The 17546-nt window shown below is 42.4% G+C and overlaps 1 protein-coding gene across 1 annotated transcript in view; it reads left to right on the top strand.

Moving 5' to 3' along the window:
• Positions 1-3992: 3992 nt before the first annotated feature.
• KL (klotho) overlaps positions 3993-17546 on the top strand; it is a 47709-nt gene continuing 34155 nt past the window's right edge. The window contains exon 1 of the mRNA XM_005516769.2: positions 3993-4799. Coding sequence (XP_005516826.2) covers positions 3993-4799 — 807 coding nt within the window. The remainder of the gene's footprint in view (positions 4800-17546) is intronic.

Below are 17546 nucleotides of genomic sequence, written 5' to 3'. Positions count from 1 at the left end.
ACCTGTGTCTCATGAGCTGCATGGCTGGAGTCAGCAAGGGGCATTCTTTTGTCCTTTCTCTTCTCCCTCAGCTCTGAACTCCTCTTATAGACAAATCCATGTCTCCTGTCCAGGACTGGAAGAGTGAGGCTGTATCCACCTCTTCATGAACCCTCTTCTTAGGAGAGAGGCAACTTCTTTTCCATTGTGTCTTTGCCCATCCCTTCTTTCACCCATTCAGAAGGCACTTTTAAAGACAGGGAGATTATCTACAAACTAGAGTGCCCATGATTCAGGATAAGGCATTGGAAGAAAGTGGACTTGAGAGTGACTTGGTACTTACAGATAAAACAGAGAAGCCTTCAACGTTTTCCCATGCATTCCACAGTCCTGCATTTTATTACATCAGCAGGTTTATTTTGAACCTGACAACACCAGTCAGTCACTAGCTGTCTCTAAGTTAATTCTGAATATACAGTGAACGCATTTAAGTACTGTGATCATGTGAGAAAGAAGGAATTTGTATGGAAGGCTGCATTTTTTCAAGGGGACTGAATTCGCAAGAGAAAGAACGTATTTGCCTTGTTGTCTGTGGTGTTCAGGCAGGGATGAAGCAGGTAAATCCAGAATGTTGTTGGACATCTTTCCACTGGAAACAGGTATTGATGAGGAAGTGGAAGTAAAATTTGACAGCTTAGCAGTCTGCATTTAACAAACAGAATAAAAAAGTAGTACTGCTATGCAGTGATGGCAGAAGCAGAGAAAACGCTCAAGTCTAAATTGGGTGGTGATTTTTTAAAGCAGTTTTTCCAAGTGTTAGCAAATACTTTTGTGTCTTGAGATGAAATGCTGAGACTGCAAATCTATTACACGAGGCTATTTTCAAGTGGCAGTATGGCTGCGTGCATTTGGAAGTATGTTTGTGAACAGAGAAGGGGCATTAAAGCAGGAGATGGTGGTTTTAGGCACTGAGATCACTTGTTCCACCCCAGATGCTCTTCTCTTGAGATCTTAAAATGATAAAGGGGTTTGCTGCATTGAAGCATGATATTACCTCAGGGGAAGCTGTTAAATGAATCTAAAGCAGTAATAGAGTTATTTTACCTAAAATTAAGTATCTCAGAAGATTCAGCCTCTTTGGGATATAAATGGAAGGGCTCAGTCAGAACACTGCTGAGTTTGATTGCATGCACTGACTCTATACCTAGCAAAGAAAATCTCAGCACAGCCTGAAGGAAGATTATAATGACACAGTACTATACATTACACATATTATCAAAAGCTGAACATTCAGTAATCACCAATACAAAGAGGCTGAAAGTCAAATCCTGATCTGCTTACCTGGGGCAGAATTGAAAGTGTGCTTGCTCAGCAACATGGACACATGGAGCCACACAAATGGAGCCACACTTTGAACTCAAGGAGCAACGAGGGAAACCTGGATGTCTGCAAGTGTTTGGCTGACCTTTCTGCATGGTTAATATTGCACAGAGTTTGTTAGGCTGCCTGCTAGGAAAAAAAAAATATATTGGCTCAGAGTAGTTGTTAATTGTGTTGTCCTAAGACACAAAAAGAGGCTTTCTAAGAAAAAAATCTAAAACAACACATGGAACTGGAGGCCACACTGCACATTTTCTGTCATTTACACACAGAAAAAAAAGAAAAAAGTTTTCATCTGGCAGACATGCAGGTAAACTGACAGCTGAAGTGACTGCTTTGTGCCACCAGTTTATGGTGAGATTTTATCCCAGAAAAATGGGCTTCCTGCTTTGAGAGTACAGTCCACTGTATCCTTGACAGTTTTTGGATAACGTAGTGTTCTTCAGAAGTTTTCTAGACTGACTTAGAGTAACACCATGAGGCCATTTCTTTTCCTTGACTGTTGACAGGCTCTTAAAGAAACAAGCTCCCTAGTGAAGGAGCTTCAGTTCAGTGTCTACTTACTGGTACTGCCCAAGTACAGATAAGATTGATTTAGGTTCTAGTTAATAATTAGCACATGGAAAAAAAATGTACTATGATGTATTTCAAAATCTCTTGTGTCCCTATATACTCAATGTTGGTTTTTTTCCCTTAAATATTATCAATGGACTTACCATCACTAATACCCTGTTTTAGGTGGTGGTATTTCTGAGACATGCCTGTACATCCCAATTTTTAAAAAGACTTTGTCAGCAAGATCCAGTGAAGACATTATGCTTTCCTTGAAATCAGGTCTGCAGCTGAATGGGAGCCTGGCTCTCCACTCCTTGCACAGGGACAATTGCAGCAATGCCCCAGTGCACCTAACAATTAATCTCCAGCTTCTGCAAGAAACTAGCAGGTGATGCCAACAGCTTTTTCCATTGTTGTACCTGAAGTTGTCATTTACTCAGACTGTAACTGAATTTCAGCACCTTCTCAGACTGTATCCCAAACTCATTCCTGGAAGCCAAAGTCCAGCCTTGGTTCTGGGCCTGCCATCTCCTGTTCCTGTCCTACAAACTTCCTTTTTTAGGGAAGGGCTGTCGATGGTTCCCTGGACTGTTCAGACCTCCATCCCCCTAACATGGCAATTAATTAATTGCCACAGTAGAAGACTAACTCCAATCCTGTCCCCTATGTCTTTGGTCTCTTTAAAAATAGCACAAAGCAATTCCCAAAACTGACTTGGATCAGTGCAGAAAATGTAGAAGTTGGAAGTTCTAGAAACAGGCATGGCAACTGTCCTGCCTGCATTTAATAGACGTGAGAGCCCATCCTGTGAACAAAAGGAAACCTTCATTAGCTCACAACTGGCATTTGAATGTGTTGACTCATTATTAGTGATTATCTATAATTTCTCCCTGACGATATTTATTTTCTAAAAATAAAATGAAATTATTGAAAGGCCTTCATTCTCTAGTTAAACAACAGCCTTATCTCCTGGGAACATCTCTCTGTGCCTAACAGCCTGTCTAGTAGATGTATTTTATTCTTAGGTATCCCGAATCCTGTTAAGCGTTCACACCACTGAACACCAGGTTCTGCAATGTGTTGGGCTGTTTCTTGCTTCAAAGCCTTGGTTGAATTTTTCTGTCCAAAGGAGACGCAAACGGCAGATTGAGACCTGCTTTTAAAGAGCAGTCAGCGTCATGCCTGCTCAGTCGGTTGTGTAAGTCAGCAATCAAACTTAACTCGATTTGTTTCCTCTCCGTAAAGATCCGTAAGGCTTTTCTAACTGGAACTTGTTTTCTGCGCAGCAAGCAACCAAATATACCAACCTCCTACTCCAGGAAAGAAAAGTGTTGTTACTGGGAAGTGACAGCCCATGAATTCCCAGGAAGCGGGCGGCGAGGAGTATATGGTGTCCTTGGACAACGAGTTTCTCTGCAACTGCTGCTACATGAGAGATCGCAGGTGCGATGTGTTTTGCTAAAGGTACCACGACGGAAACACTGAGTGAAGGGAAAAGCGTTTTTATTTCCTCGCCTTTCTCCCTTCCCCTCCCCACCCCAGCCCCGCAGTCGCTCCCCCCTCTCGGTCCGGCGCAGGGGCCGCTGCCCCACGGACTCCCCGACGGCGGCACTGCAGCGGGGCACGGGAGGGGGCTGCGCTCAGCACCTCAGAGGGGACGGATCCGGCCGTTGAGTCTCTCTGCGGGCTCGTCCGATGGGAAGAAAGGCGGCAGGGCAGCGGCGAAGGTCCCGCCTCCGAGGGGACACCGGAATCGCAGCGAGCGAGGTGCGGGCGCCCGGCGGGGCGAACGAAGGGCTGCGGCACCCCGCCTGCCGCCCGCGGACCGGGATCTCCGCATTTGAGGGGCCCTGGGGGTACCCCTGAGGGGGCGAAAGAGTCCACCTCTCTCCGAGGAGCTCACGCCCCACTTCCCCCCTCTCCTCCCTGCCCGCCCCGTCTCACGCCCTGGCCCCCGCCCCCGCCGGCAGCTCTCCCCGATGGAACCGGCTGGGAAGGATGCAGGCGGCAGCTCCGAGGTAATTATTAATGGCCGTGCCCACCGGGGCGGGAGTGGGGGGGGCTCGAGGGGAGATAAAATGGGGCGGCGGGGAGCTGGGAGGCGGGAGCTGCCGTCGCGGAGCCCCGCCGGGAGCATGGCCCTCGCCGCGTCGCTGCTGCCACCGCTGCTGCTGCTGCTCTTGGGGCGGCCGGGGCTGGGGGCGCCGGGACAGGGCGCGGGAACCTGGCCCCGCTTCGCTCGGCTGCCCTACCCGCAGGACCAGCTCTTCCTCCACGACACCTTCCCCGACGGCTTCCTCTGGGGCGCAGGCAGCGCCGCCTACCAGACGGAGGGCGGCTGGCGCCAGGGCGGCAAGGGCGCGTCCGTCTGGGACACCTTCGCCCACCGCCCGGCCACGCCGCCCGGGGCCGCCCCGCCGGGGCCCGTGGGCGGCGACGTGGCCAGCGACAGCTACAACAACCTGTTCCGCGACGTCGAGGCGCTGCGGCGCCTGGGGGTCTCGCACTACCGGTTCTCGCTCTCCTGGGCCCGGCTGCTGCCCAACGGGACGGCGCCCCCCAACCCCGCCGGGCTGGCGCACTACGGGCGGCTGCTGGCCCGCCTGCGAGAGCTGGGCGTCGAGCCCGTGGTCACTCTTTACCACTGGGACTTGCCGCAGGCCCTGCAGGACGCCTTCGGCGGCTGGGCCAGCCCCGTCCTGCCCCGGCTCTTCCGCGACTACGCCGAGCTGTGCTTCCGGCACTTCGGCGGGCAGGTGCGCTACTGGCTGACCATGGACAACCCCTACGTGGTGGCCTGGCACGGCTACGGCACGGGGCGGCTGCCGCCCGGCGTGCGGGGAGGCCCGCGCCTGGGCTACCTGGCGGCCCACCACCTGCTGCAGGTAAATGGCGGCTGGCGAGAGGGGCCCGGCGGCTCCTCGGCCGTGCCAAGGTGCCGGGAGCGCAGGCCGCCCTCAGCCCGCCCCACTGGCACTCCTGGTGCCACACTGCCATGGACGGCAAATCCCTGTGCCGACACAGTGCGGGCAGCAGACCGGTGGGCAAAGGAGACAAAACTCGTGGCGAATTCATGTTCGCCAGTGAGCTGGTGGAGAGTTGAAGAGCTCTCTGTGTTTTGTAGAAATGTCCGCTTCTGCCCACAGCGGTTCAGTTGCCATTCTGGGTGAGTGAGGATCTGCAGTCCTTGGACTGTGCCAGTCAAGTGCTGCCTTTCTAAGGTGGAAATGCTTAATATGACTCTAAAGGGAATTTGCATATTGGATAAAAAAGGCTTACTGAGTTAATGAAGATGCTAGAGGTGACTGAAATGTCATACAGAGACATTTTCTTGACAAACAATGGTTTTTTTGGAGTGTGAGCACTTCTTGGGAGAAAACACCCTTAATTCCCCAGTTAGTCTTGCAAATGGCACAAGTAGTTTGCTATACTTAATTTTTATTCTGTGTATCTATATGGTGTAGTTGTAATATTTGCTGGGGATTTTCAGAGAGAATTAAGCAGAAATGTGTACAGATCCTTCCAATGCCAGGAGAAAGGATTCAGCCTAACTGGAATGGGGTGGTCATTTAAGCATGATCTCTTCTACTTTAATAAACATTCACAAATTCTGCTAATGCCTATCTGCTCAGCACACTCTTACTGGCAGGAGTTGTATCCTAATCAGTATTGTGTATTAGATGTGAGCATGAAGAAAACATCCAGTGCATGTCTTATTTGATCTTTCTTCCACTTTCCTGTATTACTTCTGCATTCTTTAATGCTACAAATAAGTCAAAGGGAAAATATAGATGGGGAAATTGTGGGTAAAGTTTCAGGTTAATTTCCTTTCCCTGAAAACTTTAAGCTCTTCATGTAGTTACCATGGTGTGTACTTGGCCATGTTTCATGCTTGAGTATATCCTGTATCACCATAGTATCGAGTCCCTCATAATCTCAAGCATGTGCTTGTTCTCATGACAGCTCTGTGAAGGAAGATACCTTTCTATTTAATAAATGAGAAACTGAAGCACAGTCTTACCCACACCGTGTCAAAAACGTAATTAAACCAGGAAGGTCCACCAATACTTGCTTTAGTGACAGAACGATAGTGTTTAGTGTTGTCCCAGTGACTGTCAGTTAGGATTTGCACATTAGTGAACATTTCTTTTTATGCGCATTGGAAGACAGCAAGATACCACTTTTTTCCCTCCACATTTTATGAAAGAGGAGCTGAAACACAGATGAAGTTAAGAGCCAAAGTGGCCACTGGTTGTTAGTGCCCTTTTCCTGGCTTGTGATATTTGTAGCATTTTGGTCAGTTACATTATACTTCCAGCTCTTCTACAGGTCATATCCCCAGATCTCAAATCACCTGCAGAGAAAATCAGGGACATACTTTATGTGCAGAGGAGCTCACATCCCTGACTTCTCCAGGTAAGAGTCTTTGTGGATGCAGAGAGCCTAGCTCTTCAGCATAGAGAAGTGAACAGCTTTAGCACTGAGATCCTCCTCCTTTTTCCATATCTGTAGCATATTAATATTCAATGTTAATTCAGTATTAATTAATAAAACAAATAAAGACCTTTCAACTTGTACAAGCAATGAAGTAGGAGGAAGCTACATAGTATGGCTTCTTCACAGCCTGATATCCATAGAGAAAGTGTGTGCATTTGTGTAAGAAAAGATTAAAGTTCTACAGTAGATAGTAAAGAGAGAATTACATTTAATGCGTAAATTAAATTGTCTTACAGAGTTCTTGAGTGATTGACTTTGCAACTTGAATAATGTTCTTCAGTGTGTGTCTGTGGGTTGTATAATTTTGTAGGTGAGTTTGGTCATTTTTTGGGAGCATGCACGGCTTTGGTTTTTATCAGGAGGGTGCACAGCAGTACTGATTGATCACATAAGCTGCAGGATGTGTGCAGAACTGGACCGTGTTGCTGGGAGATACACCTCTCTTTGACCCACTGCAAAAGATGTGGTTGAATCCTCTCATGTGAAGAAAACTCCCTTTTATTGTCTAACCTTTTCCTTCTTATATTGTAAGATCTGGTCCCTGGTTTCTTCTTAAACCTTTTTCCTTGTCTTCGCCATTCTCGTATTTTATTTTTTCCCAGGGAAATTGAGTTTGCAGAACATGTTTAGTTTTTTTTTGAAGTTAGAATTTGTTGTTGTAATTGTTTGTTTCTCAGCAAGTGTGCAGACTGTCTCTTAATATGCATGGTTTCTGACTTTTTTCCCCTTATTTACAATATGCAGTTTTAAGTGTTTCCTCTGCATTTATTCAAAGCAAAGACTCACATAAGTGGAAAGCTAAAGCTAATGAAAGCTGATGCCTCCTAATTTATTTTACTGGATGCTAATTATGTTAAAAAGCAGAATAATTTCCTTTAAGTTCTTCAAAATTCAGCTGATATAAATGTGGATTTGGGGCATTGTTTTTCTGAGCGACTTATTATCTAAAGAAATAATCAAATAAGAGTTTGACTCAATTTAGGTTGTTCAGTTCAGAGCTGATAAAAACAGGGCAATGAAGTTTGATTTAAGTAATGATGTTTGAATTCAGCTTGAATGGATTTCATCATATTGTACTGAATTTTTTAATCACCTCTCATTTTTCTGAACTTCCTTAAGTGAGTCGTAACAGATGTTAAATTGACAGAGACACTTTTTTTATAGACAGGACCAAATAAAAATAGTGTAAAAAACTTGTAAGGAAAAATTATTTTATTAATGCGTCCTTGGTGTGTTCTTGAGGGTTGTTGATCAGTATTCAGTGAAAATTTCACCCTTTTATAGTATCTCCACTGATACTTGTCGCTTTTGATATGTCTAAGCCCTTCAAATGTGGTAAGAAATGGAGCAAGTTGTTCATGTTTATTCACAAAATAAATGGAATGGATCAAGTATATTTCATAAAAGTTGGCATTCTCTCAAGTCAACAGCCAGAAAATGAAATGCCAGCAATCTGTCATGTATATGCTGCATCTCTTTTCTCCAAATAGGAGTTGAGAGGTCAGTGTGTTATGTTCTGGTTTTTGCAAATGCGGTTTTTTCATTAATGGTTCACAGTATGTTTTCTGAGTTGAACATACTTGGATTTACTCAATATAAACAGCGTTTGCAGAAACAGAAGAACACATCGTTTCCCCGAAGAAGTGAGTGGAACTGCTGCCTGGAAACCAGTCACATAGCAACAGACTGATTTCTATTCCAAAACTCTTTCCAAAACAGAAGGTAAGTACTCTTTTGTTGACCTTCAGTGCTAAACCTAATAAACTATCAGTAATTTCAGCATAGGAGAATGGCCTTTTCTTCTTGTGTATTGTTTCTTTCAAAATTGAGACAGCCCTCAAACTTCCATTCAGTGCAAATGGAATGATTTGGGATTTTCCTGAAAGTAACGTAGCTCATCATAGTTGTGAAGACATACATAATTTTTAGAAAAAAGGAGGAATACTGCTAAGTAATGGTGGTTTTTTTCCTACTCTTGCTTTCTTAAGGCATAATTTAAAGAAGAACAAAGAAGAAATTGATTCTTACGTGGGTTTCAGTATTAATTGAGTGGTATATGTTTACACTAGTGATTATTCTACTCATTAATCATTTGAATCAGGTTTCTTTAAAATTCCAGGTTTTACAAAAGAAGTGCAGTCAAACCATGGTGCAAATTGAGGTCTGATGCTGCAGTTTTCTGTGCCAGTAGCTGCCAAAAGTTAGGCTGTGTTCATAAGTTATATTAACAGCTATAGCAAGTTGTTTTTAAGCTTTGATCATGAAAAAAAAAAAAAGCATGTTTAATTTTCAAATGTGATCAACAGAGGTGTTTGAGTTTCGAGAATACTCGTTTTATTAAAACCAGCTCCAAAGGTAGATTACATAACTTTGCTGTTGCCATTCCTACCTGATTCCATACATGTTTGCAAAAGGATTGTTGTTTTCAAATATTCCATTGTAACAAAAAAAGAGGTTTGTTACCTTTGCTGAGTACTTTGATTTTAGAAATCAAAGAAACTTATAGAAACACCAGGACTGCAGGGAGAATAAAGTGTTATCATGGAAGAGTAAGAGTGGATCTCCCTCATGTGTGTGGGTTCCATAACTTGAAAAGCTTTTTAGAGGTTATAGAAAATCTTAGCAAAACTCAACAGGCAGGACCTGGAAAGACCACACTGAAATGACTGAAGTGGACTGGAAGCAGAATTTGTTTGTTCTCTATGTGGAAGAAACCCAGGTCAAGCCTGTAGGTGTGCTAAGTCCCACCTCCTCTCTTTTGCTGTTCATTATGAGGATAAGGATTTCTTGAGTCTGTTCATTGAGGTTTTTAGTGCTTGGTAGTTGTGGTTCTATAGCTGTGAATCTCAGTAAATTCTATTGGCAGCCCCAAATCTTTATTTTCATGTCTCATTTTAAGTGCCATGTATCTGATTTCTAATCGTTGTTGTAGCTGTTGCTAGAGGCACCTAGGTGATATTTCTGGTTCCTGTCCAAGGTAGTCTAGTATGCTTCTTTTTTAGCAGTTGTTCGTGTTGGGCAGGGCTCTGCTCAGTGCTGAGAAGAGAATGACTGCTGGTTAACAGCAGTTTGATGTAGATGGGGGTGTTTAGATTGGCAGCATAAGATTCATATCTGGTAGAATCTCACTGGGGACATGAGTGTAAAGCTCCTTGATACTGTTCCATTTTGCATTAATAAAGCCTCATAAGGTGTGAGATATTCTTTATTTGTCCCTTCAACCTCTTTCCTGAAGCAGAAGTAGTAGTAGTAGTTTTGGGGATTCCAAAATGAAGTGTGTGGTAGAGCTCATGTCACTGTATTCCTTTGTATTACAAACTTACCAGTTTCCATTTCACCTTGTTTCTATGGATGGTTTTCAGCTTGTAAAGGTGGTTGCTGGACATAATTCCTAGCTGAACTTGAGACCTGGGAAATAAAGCTAGTGAAACATCTCTTGTAGTTCATGATAGCTCATAATTTTTTAGTGCCTGCATTTCCCTTCTGGCTGGAAGCTAGGAGCTCTTAGAACTTTTCCCATGACAGGTCCAGTAGAAAGCTCTGTTCCACAACACTCAGCAGGTTGGAAGTGCAGAGATTATCCTTTCTTTTGAAAATGTTGTCTTCTGTAAGGAAGAAATGCTCTGTCATGTAAGAGGAGGTTGTTTCACTCATAATGTACCCGTCTTCTAGAAGGTCAGATTCTGATTTCCCTTGCTTTGGTTGAAATTGTGCTTACCTTGGGTTTGTTCCTCACACTTACTAACTCTTAACAGCATTTTCTTCCTGTGGTCTGGGGAACAAAGTACTTTTCCTTCCATCTTTCATTTTTTCTTCAACTAGTTTGAAGCAGTGAATATGTCAATACAGCTGATGGCAATGTTGGCAAGCAGTGACCATTAGGACAGGATGTAGGCATTGGGAGGCATTTAGTTTTAATTATTTTGGTTACTGTGATGCATATCCTTTTTACTTTGGGAGAAACAGGAAAGAGCAGATGTGTATGTAGACAAATCAGTAGTTTGCTTAACTCCAGTTGAAGAGTCTTGTGGCTTTCTGTTAGTAATTGGCAGAGTTCAAAGACAGTTTGATAATCCTTGCAAATGAGTGTGTGATTTGTGTGTTTGGTTGTTGCTAATGAACAGATGAAATGCTAAACTTAATCTGAAGGTGCAGGGCCAATGTTAGCAAGTTCTTAAAAAAGCCAAGAAGCCAGCAATCGAAGGAGTCTGCTTGTACAGAATTGTAGGTAAAGAAATGTACACAGGAGAATTTCTTCTGTTCTTTTTTTTTTTTTTTTCCAAGACGGTAAAAATAAAGAAGATGAAATTATGAAGACATGCTTCTGAAGAAGCAGAGAGGATGACCTGTGCTTACAATTTATAAGGCCTAGTTGAATGGGGCTTTGGGCAACCTGGTCTAGTGTAAGGTGTCCCTCCTGCCCACAGCAGTGGGGTTGAACTAGATGACTTTTAAGGTTCATTCCAGCCCAAGATATTCTATGATTCTTTGTCAGGTTTCAGCAATTAAAGGATGTGTGTTACCAGTTTTAAATATTAAATAAAAACTACTCATGCTTGCATATTTGCCTCCCAAAATACATAGAAAAATATCACAGTCAAAACTGTGAATGTTGATTTTAGGTTAAATCAGAAGAATGGAACAGAAGAATATGGTTGTAGGCAAAATCTCAGGATCCTTTGGAAATTACTGAAATGAAGATTGGATGGATCTCTGAAAGAGAAGGTGATGCATTGAATATAACCATGAAAGAAGAGACTGGCTTCTGGACAACAGCTGAATTACTTCACATGAGAGAAAGTGTGTCAGCAGAAGGAGAAGGTGAGTTGTCAAGAAGGAATAATAACTAAGTACAAAAGAAAAAAAAGGATAATCTGCCATTGCAAGAGACTGGAGCCTTTGGTAAAATGGGATGAGTAGAAGATGAACAATACCCAAGAAGGGAAGACTCACACTGTTGTTCTCTGTAAATACTCCTGGACATAAATATCAATGGCGGGAAGAAAATTCAGAATTAAAAGACCATATGCATACACACACAAGAGGATATAAATATAGTTAGACTGACTCTTAGAAGTCATAGATAGCTTTGGAAGAAAGAACTGCTGAAATGGCCTTTCAGTATTAATGGTAGGAACAAAAATCTTTTAAGACAGCTAGAGCAGTTTGGGAAGATAGACTTGATGCATTTGGTGGCAGTGGTGGTGACAGTAGCAGTAAATGTGAAATCTTCCTCTTTGTTTTGCAAAATTCTTAACAGAATGATACAATCATGATCTAAATCTGAGAACATCATTCAGTGAAAAAGTAAAATACAAAAACTTCCAAAATACAGTCTACATTAACAGTAAATAGTTTTAGTCTATTAGTGATGGTAAGTTCTGGCTTGCTGTAGCTTCAGCTCTAATTTGAGAGCAGAAAATACTCATAAAAAGCCTGGCCTGTTAAGTTTGTGGTTTGTCTCCCTGGGGGTTTGTCAGGGAGGGTCCTTGGAGATGCACACTGGAGTAAGAAGAAGGACTTCAAGGATATCTAGATTTGGCCATATTGAAGCCCATTTGTGTTGCTTCATCTTTATGTATGTCTAGTTTGAGAAGAGATAGACTTCTGTATTGTGAAGAATTGCAGAAGTTTAAAGCTTAGTTTTTTTTTTATTCTGAAAAAAGCCCAACCCATATTCTAAATTCTCCCAGTTACTGCAATCTTTACAGATGGTGTTTACAACAGTTGATACAGGAACTGAGGGGCTGGGGCCACAGATGGTTCCAGTACCACCTGACAGCTGGATCTCTGTGACATCTGCATGATGAAAAGCACAGGGGCTTTTGCCCATCTCAGGATCTGGCCAGCCTAGGGGGCTGAAAGTCTGGGGAGTGCTGCAAGACACCCTGCATCACATTCTTCAGCAGTGGAGGGGGCTGACAGGGGGCCACGCACATTGCCAGGGGACTGTCACTTCAGTCTGCACATGATCAGTTTGTTACTTGCACGTTAGCTCTCATGCTGACAGCTGAGATTGGATTTTTGTTTTCAGTCACAGCTCTAAAGTCAGCTGAATTGTCTGGGAGGGGCTATCCTGTGGAAATACCTTGCAATTTTGTGAGTCCAAAAGTCAACACAGGAATCCTTTTGTAGATTTATCAGTTTAATGCTCTTACTAAGGGCTAGAAAATGTTTGTACCACCGGGATTATATTTTACAAGATACTTGCTTTACGATTGGGAAGACAGTAGCATCTGTTTTGATCCTCCTCCTAGAAAAGACTTCAAATGGTTGGGTGGGAAAGGGGACAGACTTGTAGCTGCTGGTCACACATTCTGGTGAGAGTTCACAGTGAATTTCCAATGCCTTTTCTCAGTCAGCTTTTTTCTTGTTCTCTTGAATATGTAGTAGCTCCACTGGATCAGTTGTTTTTCAGAGCTGAGGGCAAAGTTTACTCAGTTTGTTTATTTAACTTCCAGCATTTTAAGAAATGAAATACTTTTTTTCTGCAGGCATGGAACTGTTGAACATAATTATTGATTAATAATTCAAATTATGGTTCCTTAGATATATATGGAAATGGTAGAATTATGCAGCATGTCTTTTCTTTTGGAAAAGTAGGTTGGAAAAATATTGTGTTGTCAGCTCTGTGTTTTTTTTGAAAATTTATTTTGTAAGTAATAACACATTGCTTAAAAATCATTTGAACAAATCTGACTTTATGGTTGAAAGGAAAATTCAGCTGAAACTTGGCTGTACAGTGATGATACGCTCTTTGTAACACACTTACTTTTAATTCCTCATTTCTGTTCCTGTCATAGGACAGTGTTAACCTGGGTAAAAATGATGCTCACAGAGAGAATGACTACCACACCAGAATGCCCATGACCAGTTATGTATGCCCTCAGGAGGCAAAATCCAGGCCAAAAAAGAGTTGTAACAAAACATGAGGTGGTAAGGAGGAGTAGTATTGGGAAAACACATAATACATGAGGATCTAGTGAAATGTGGAGGTGACTGGCCAAGAGTGGGAATGGTGGAGCTGAGTTTGAGGCAATACTCCATTTTCATGTGTATATTTAGCATTAAAAACTAAACTCAGTGTTATCTCATCTCAGAATGAGATGGCCTGGAATCCTGAAGGATGAATTGTTTGCTCCCTGTTTAATTTTTTTTATAAATGTCATATGAATTATTTTTTAATTGAAGAAGCTAACTGGTAGTTTATGGAAATCACAGACCATGCTTCCAAAGGTTGGGGCCTGCTTAAAGTTTGTCTTGGCTTATGATGTTCACCTTCTGTACCCACATTGCCACCAGCACTGGGAGTGGGGGACACTGTGGGTAGCCTGTTAAAGGAAGGAGGGATGATACATTAGGTTTGGGTTTCTCAAAGGAGCTTAAGGAAAGTAAGTGAAAATTGATTTTCCCTTTAGCTTTTTGGGGAGCCCTGTCACTTTCAAGCAGTTGAGTAAATTAGCAAATTGAACAGATTTGTTCCTCTTATCTTGAGAAAAATGTGCATTTCCATATTCAGACAACATCTCTGTGTATGAAATGCAAGACCTTGGAAATACACTGAAGGAGCTCTTGAACTCAGTTTGTCGTTGCCAGCTATGAACATACCTCTTGTTTTGAGAGAATATTGGGGTATATCACGCAGAGCAGGGAACAGAGCTGCAGGAATATGATTCAGCCGCAGTTTTGCATCTTAATTATATGCTTGGTGGGGGAAAAAAATTCCTTTCTTCTCCCCCCCCCCCATCATATCCAGTAGCTCATTTTAATCTTCCTCATTCCTCCCAAATTCACAAAGTAATATAATGTCATTAGAGCAAGTCAGAAAGATCTAAAACCTTTGAAACTGGAATTTGCTGATTCATTGAAATTAAAATATTTGAGACACTTCAGTTTTCCAGAAAAAGTTAAGAACTAGGGGAAATAAATATCAATCATTTTATTTTGCTGTAGAAGTTCTTGGTTTTCCATTTTAATATGATACTGAGAAATTTTGTTTTGATGTAGTGAGTCAGTCAGTCATTTCACACTTTGTGTTCTGTATTCTTTCACTGGATGAGTGCCCACTGCTTCAAATTGGGTCAGTTTACCCTTGTGAAATTGCTGTTTAACCTGCTGCAATGTGACTGACTTTTTGAAGCTGCAGATTGATGCTTTTTATTCTTTGATGAAAGAAATAAAATGGAGCTGTCATGACAGACTTCTTGCACTGTAGAGGTTACTCTGTGTCTCATATTTGTAGCTGGCCTGCTTATGCCACTTCTGTGTGAAACTGTAATTATTCAGTCATTTATCCAGCTCCTCTTTCCTATTTCTGGTAAAAAGAAAAGTGGTACTTGAAGGAGGCAGTTGCTTAAAAGGGGGAAAAATTCTCATAAAAGCAGCATTAAATTGGCACAGTCATTCAGATTCTGAGTATTAGAGCCAGCAAACTGTAGCACAGGGAAGTTCAGAAACAGCCTTTTTCCATAGCTCAGCTTAGAATAGTGAAATAGAGACCAATTCAGAATTGATTGGTGGTGAAATGGTTATAGCAAGAGCATTGTAACAGTAAGTCATGAAAGGCAGGAACCCTAAACCACACCAGTCAGATCTCACTTTACCCAAGCACTTTACCGTTTCTCTCTTCTGGAGAGTAATGTTTCCTGTGTTATTGGTAATTTGGAATAGGTTTGTAGAAACCAGAGGGGGTGAGCATTGATCTGGATTAAATACTGATGCTGGCCTGTGAGAGCTGATTTTTTTTACCTGTGGTCAAGGAAAGAATTAAAATTGTCAAGGAACAGTGTTGTTTTTTATTAGGCCTCTTTTTTCCCTTTCTCTGTGCTGTGGCCAGGCTCCCAGAGTCACTAAGGCATTTTATGTAAATAATTTGCCTTCTGTTACAAGGGTTTGGGATTGTGATGATATATTTGCTTTTCCTGGTTTATTCCGATGGCTCACTATGACATCTGGAGCATTTGGCATGATTGTGGTTTTTTTTTTCTTGGGTTTTTTTTGTGTTAAATATCTTGGAATTGGCTTTTTGTCTCAGAGTGCCATGAACATAGACTAATGGAATCATGGGATGGTTTGTGTTGGAAAGAACTGTAAAGATCTAGTTCCAAACCCCCTGCCATGATCCAACACTCAAGGGGGAGGGAACACCCAAGATTCATGGATGCTCATGGTTGAAAAGGAGTGAAGACAATCAGAGGGTCCACAGTTTATCTTCTAGACTTGCACCTTCTGCTAGATCAGGTTGCTGAGAGCCCTGCCCAGCCTGACTTTGATCTAAGGAGTGGCACATCCACAGCTTCTCTGGGCATCCTGTTCCACTGCCTCACCACCTTTGAATTTCTCCTGAATATCTAATCTAAATCTTCCCTCTTTCAGGTTGAAGCCATTCCCCTTTGTCTAATACCTTTGTTAAAAGTCCCTCTCCAGCTTTCCTGTAGGCTCCCTTTAAGCGCTGGAATGTGCTGTGCAGGGAGCCTTCACTTCTCCAGGAGGGAACGTATAAGAGCCATTATTGTGTAGTGTTCAGTGCTAGAGTCTTGCTACAATATTGCAGCAACTAAGTTTGGTGATTCTTGTATCTCTTTTGCATTTTTTGCTTTGGAAGTGTTCACTTTGAGTGAGTGCTCATAGGAAGTATGTTTTTAGGGGTGAAGTGAGTACGGAAGACTGAAATACAAAGAGAGCGAGAACTAAGAAAGGGTCAAGCATACATTGGAGCAGTACGTTCCCAATGTGGGAAAGGACCTGGAGGTTCTGGAATGCCCTGTGGGACACTAGCATTTTGTAGAGCCAAGATCACATAGAAATGCCTGAGTGAGCTATTTGAGTGTCTGGGAGGTATACAGAGACAAGACAGTTAATTGGTATGTGAAAAGCAGAGTAATTTACCAAAATAAACTGTTAACTGTCAGAGAGGGAGCCTTGCTGTGACACAAACACTGACATTGGACATAAAATAGAAACAGTAGCAATGACAAGCTGCCAGGCAGACTCAGTTTTTTTTGTTACATAATGAAGCAGTTCCAGATTTTTGACTGACTGGTGCAATAAGCTGGAAGATTTTTCTCTGAAGCACCTTATTCTGGAACTGCTTGCAATGATAATGAGATGGGTTGGACACCCATTGTAGTTACTCTTCTATTATTCTCCTACAAGTGTAAGAAAATAGTACATTCTCAGGCCCCACATTATGTTTCTGATAAGATAAATTATTGACCCCAAACCTGAATAATTCAGTATTGTTTTGTGCAGTTACTATGCGGAGGGTTTGGAAGCACCATCCCAGAGCATCTTGTGTCTCAAAATCTTCAAAGACGAGAATATGTAAAGAAGACATATATGTGTATATATAGGCAGTGGGTGTCATTCTGGAGTGTGGCCAATGAAAGCACTGCAGTTCTACACTGGAGGAATGGCACTGCTGATGTGAATGCTGAAAAAAATGTGCATTATTGCAACCGTGGCATAACACGGTAGTTCAGATACAGCTAAATACCTGTTCTAAGTGAAAAAAATTTGGTTTGGTTTTGTTGACAATAAAATGAGTGATTTAACTTAAGAGTAGTCTGGCAAGTATGCAAGTAATTTTTTTATCAGCTTGTGTCATCCAGATTGAGAACACAGGAGAATATGCAAGGAAAACCAGTCTGCCTAACCAAGGGTGGATATTGCCCATACAGAATGATCTGTTTTGGTATCAGTTGGCCACCAGCTCTTGAGCCGGTTTCATGGGGCTGATAGGAGAGCTGGATGGAGACTCTTCATTCCTTTTTCCCACTCATCTGTTGCTGACCCACTGTGGCTGCTGGAGTGTGCTAAAGACATTTTGTGCTTTTTTCCAAAATATAAAGAGAGCAATTCTTGTAAAATATTGTTTAAAGCATAAAGAAACAAATCAAACCCCAACCCTCCCCCCCCAAAAAAAAACCCACAAAAAAACCAAACAAAAAAACTTTATAATAACGCCGTCTTTTTATCACTAGTTTGAGCTGATGTGCAAATGCAAACATATACTAGTTGGAGCAGTCGTCTTCTGTCTGGAAACAAAAGATGTCTCTCCTTTAGAGGCCCCATTATTTTCTGCAAGGAAGTTATTGAACCTCACACCAAGTAATGGAATAGGTATTTACTAGCTA

The sequence above is a fragment of the Pseudopodoces humilis genome, chromosome 2 (genome assembly GCF_049639895.1).
Source record: "Pseudopodoces humilis isolate 2021_Gansu_Grassland_sample_001 chromosome 2, ASM4963989v1, whole genome shotgun sequence".
Lineage (NCBI taxonomy): Eukaryota > Metazoa > Chordata > Aves > Passeriformes > Paridae > Pseudopodoces > Pseudopodoces humilis.
The sequence above is the reverse complement of the archived record's forward strand: the minus strand, read 5'-3'. Positions and strand labels throughout refer to the sequence as shown.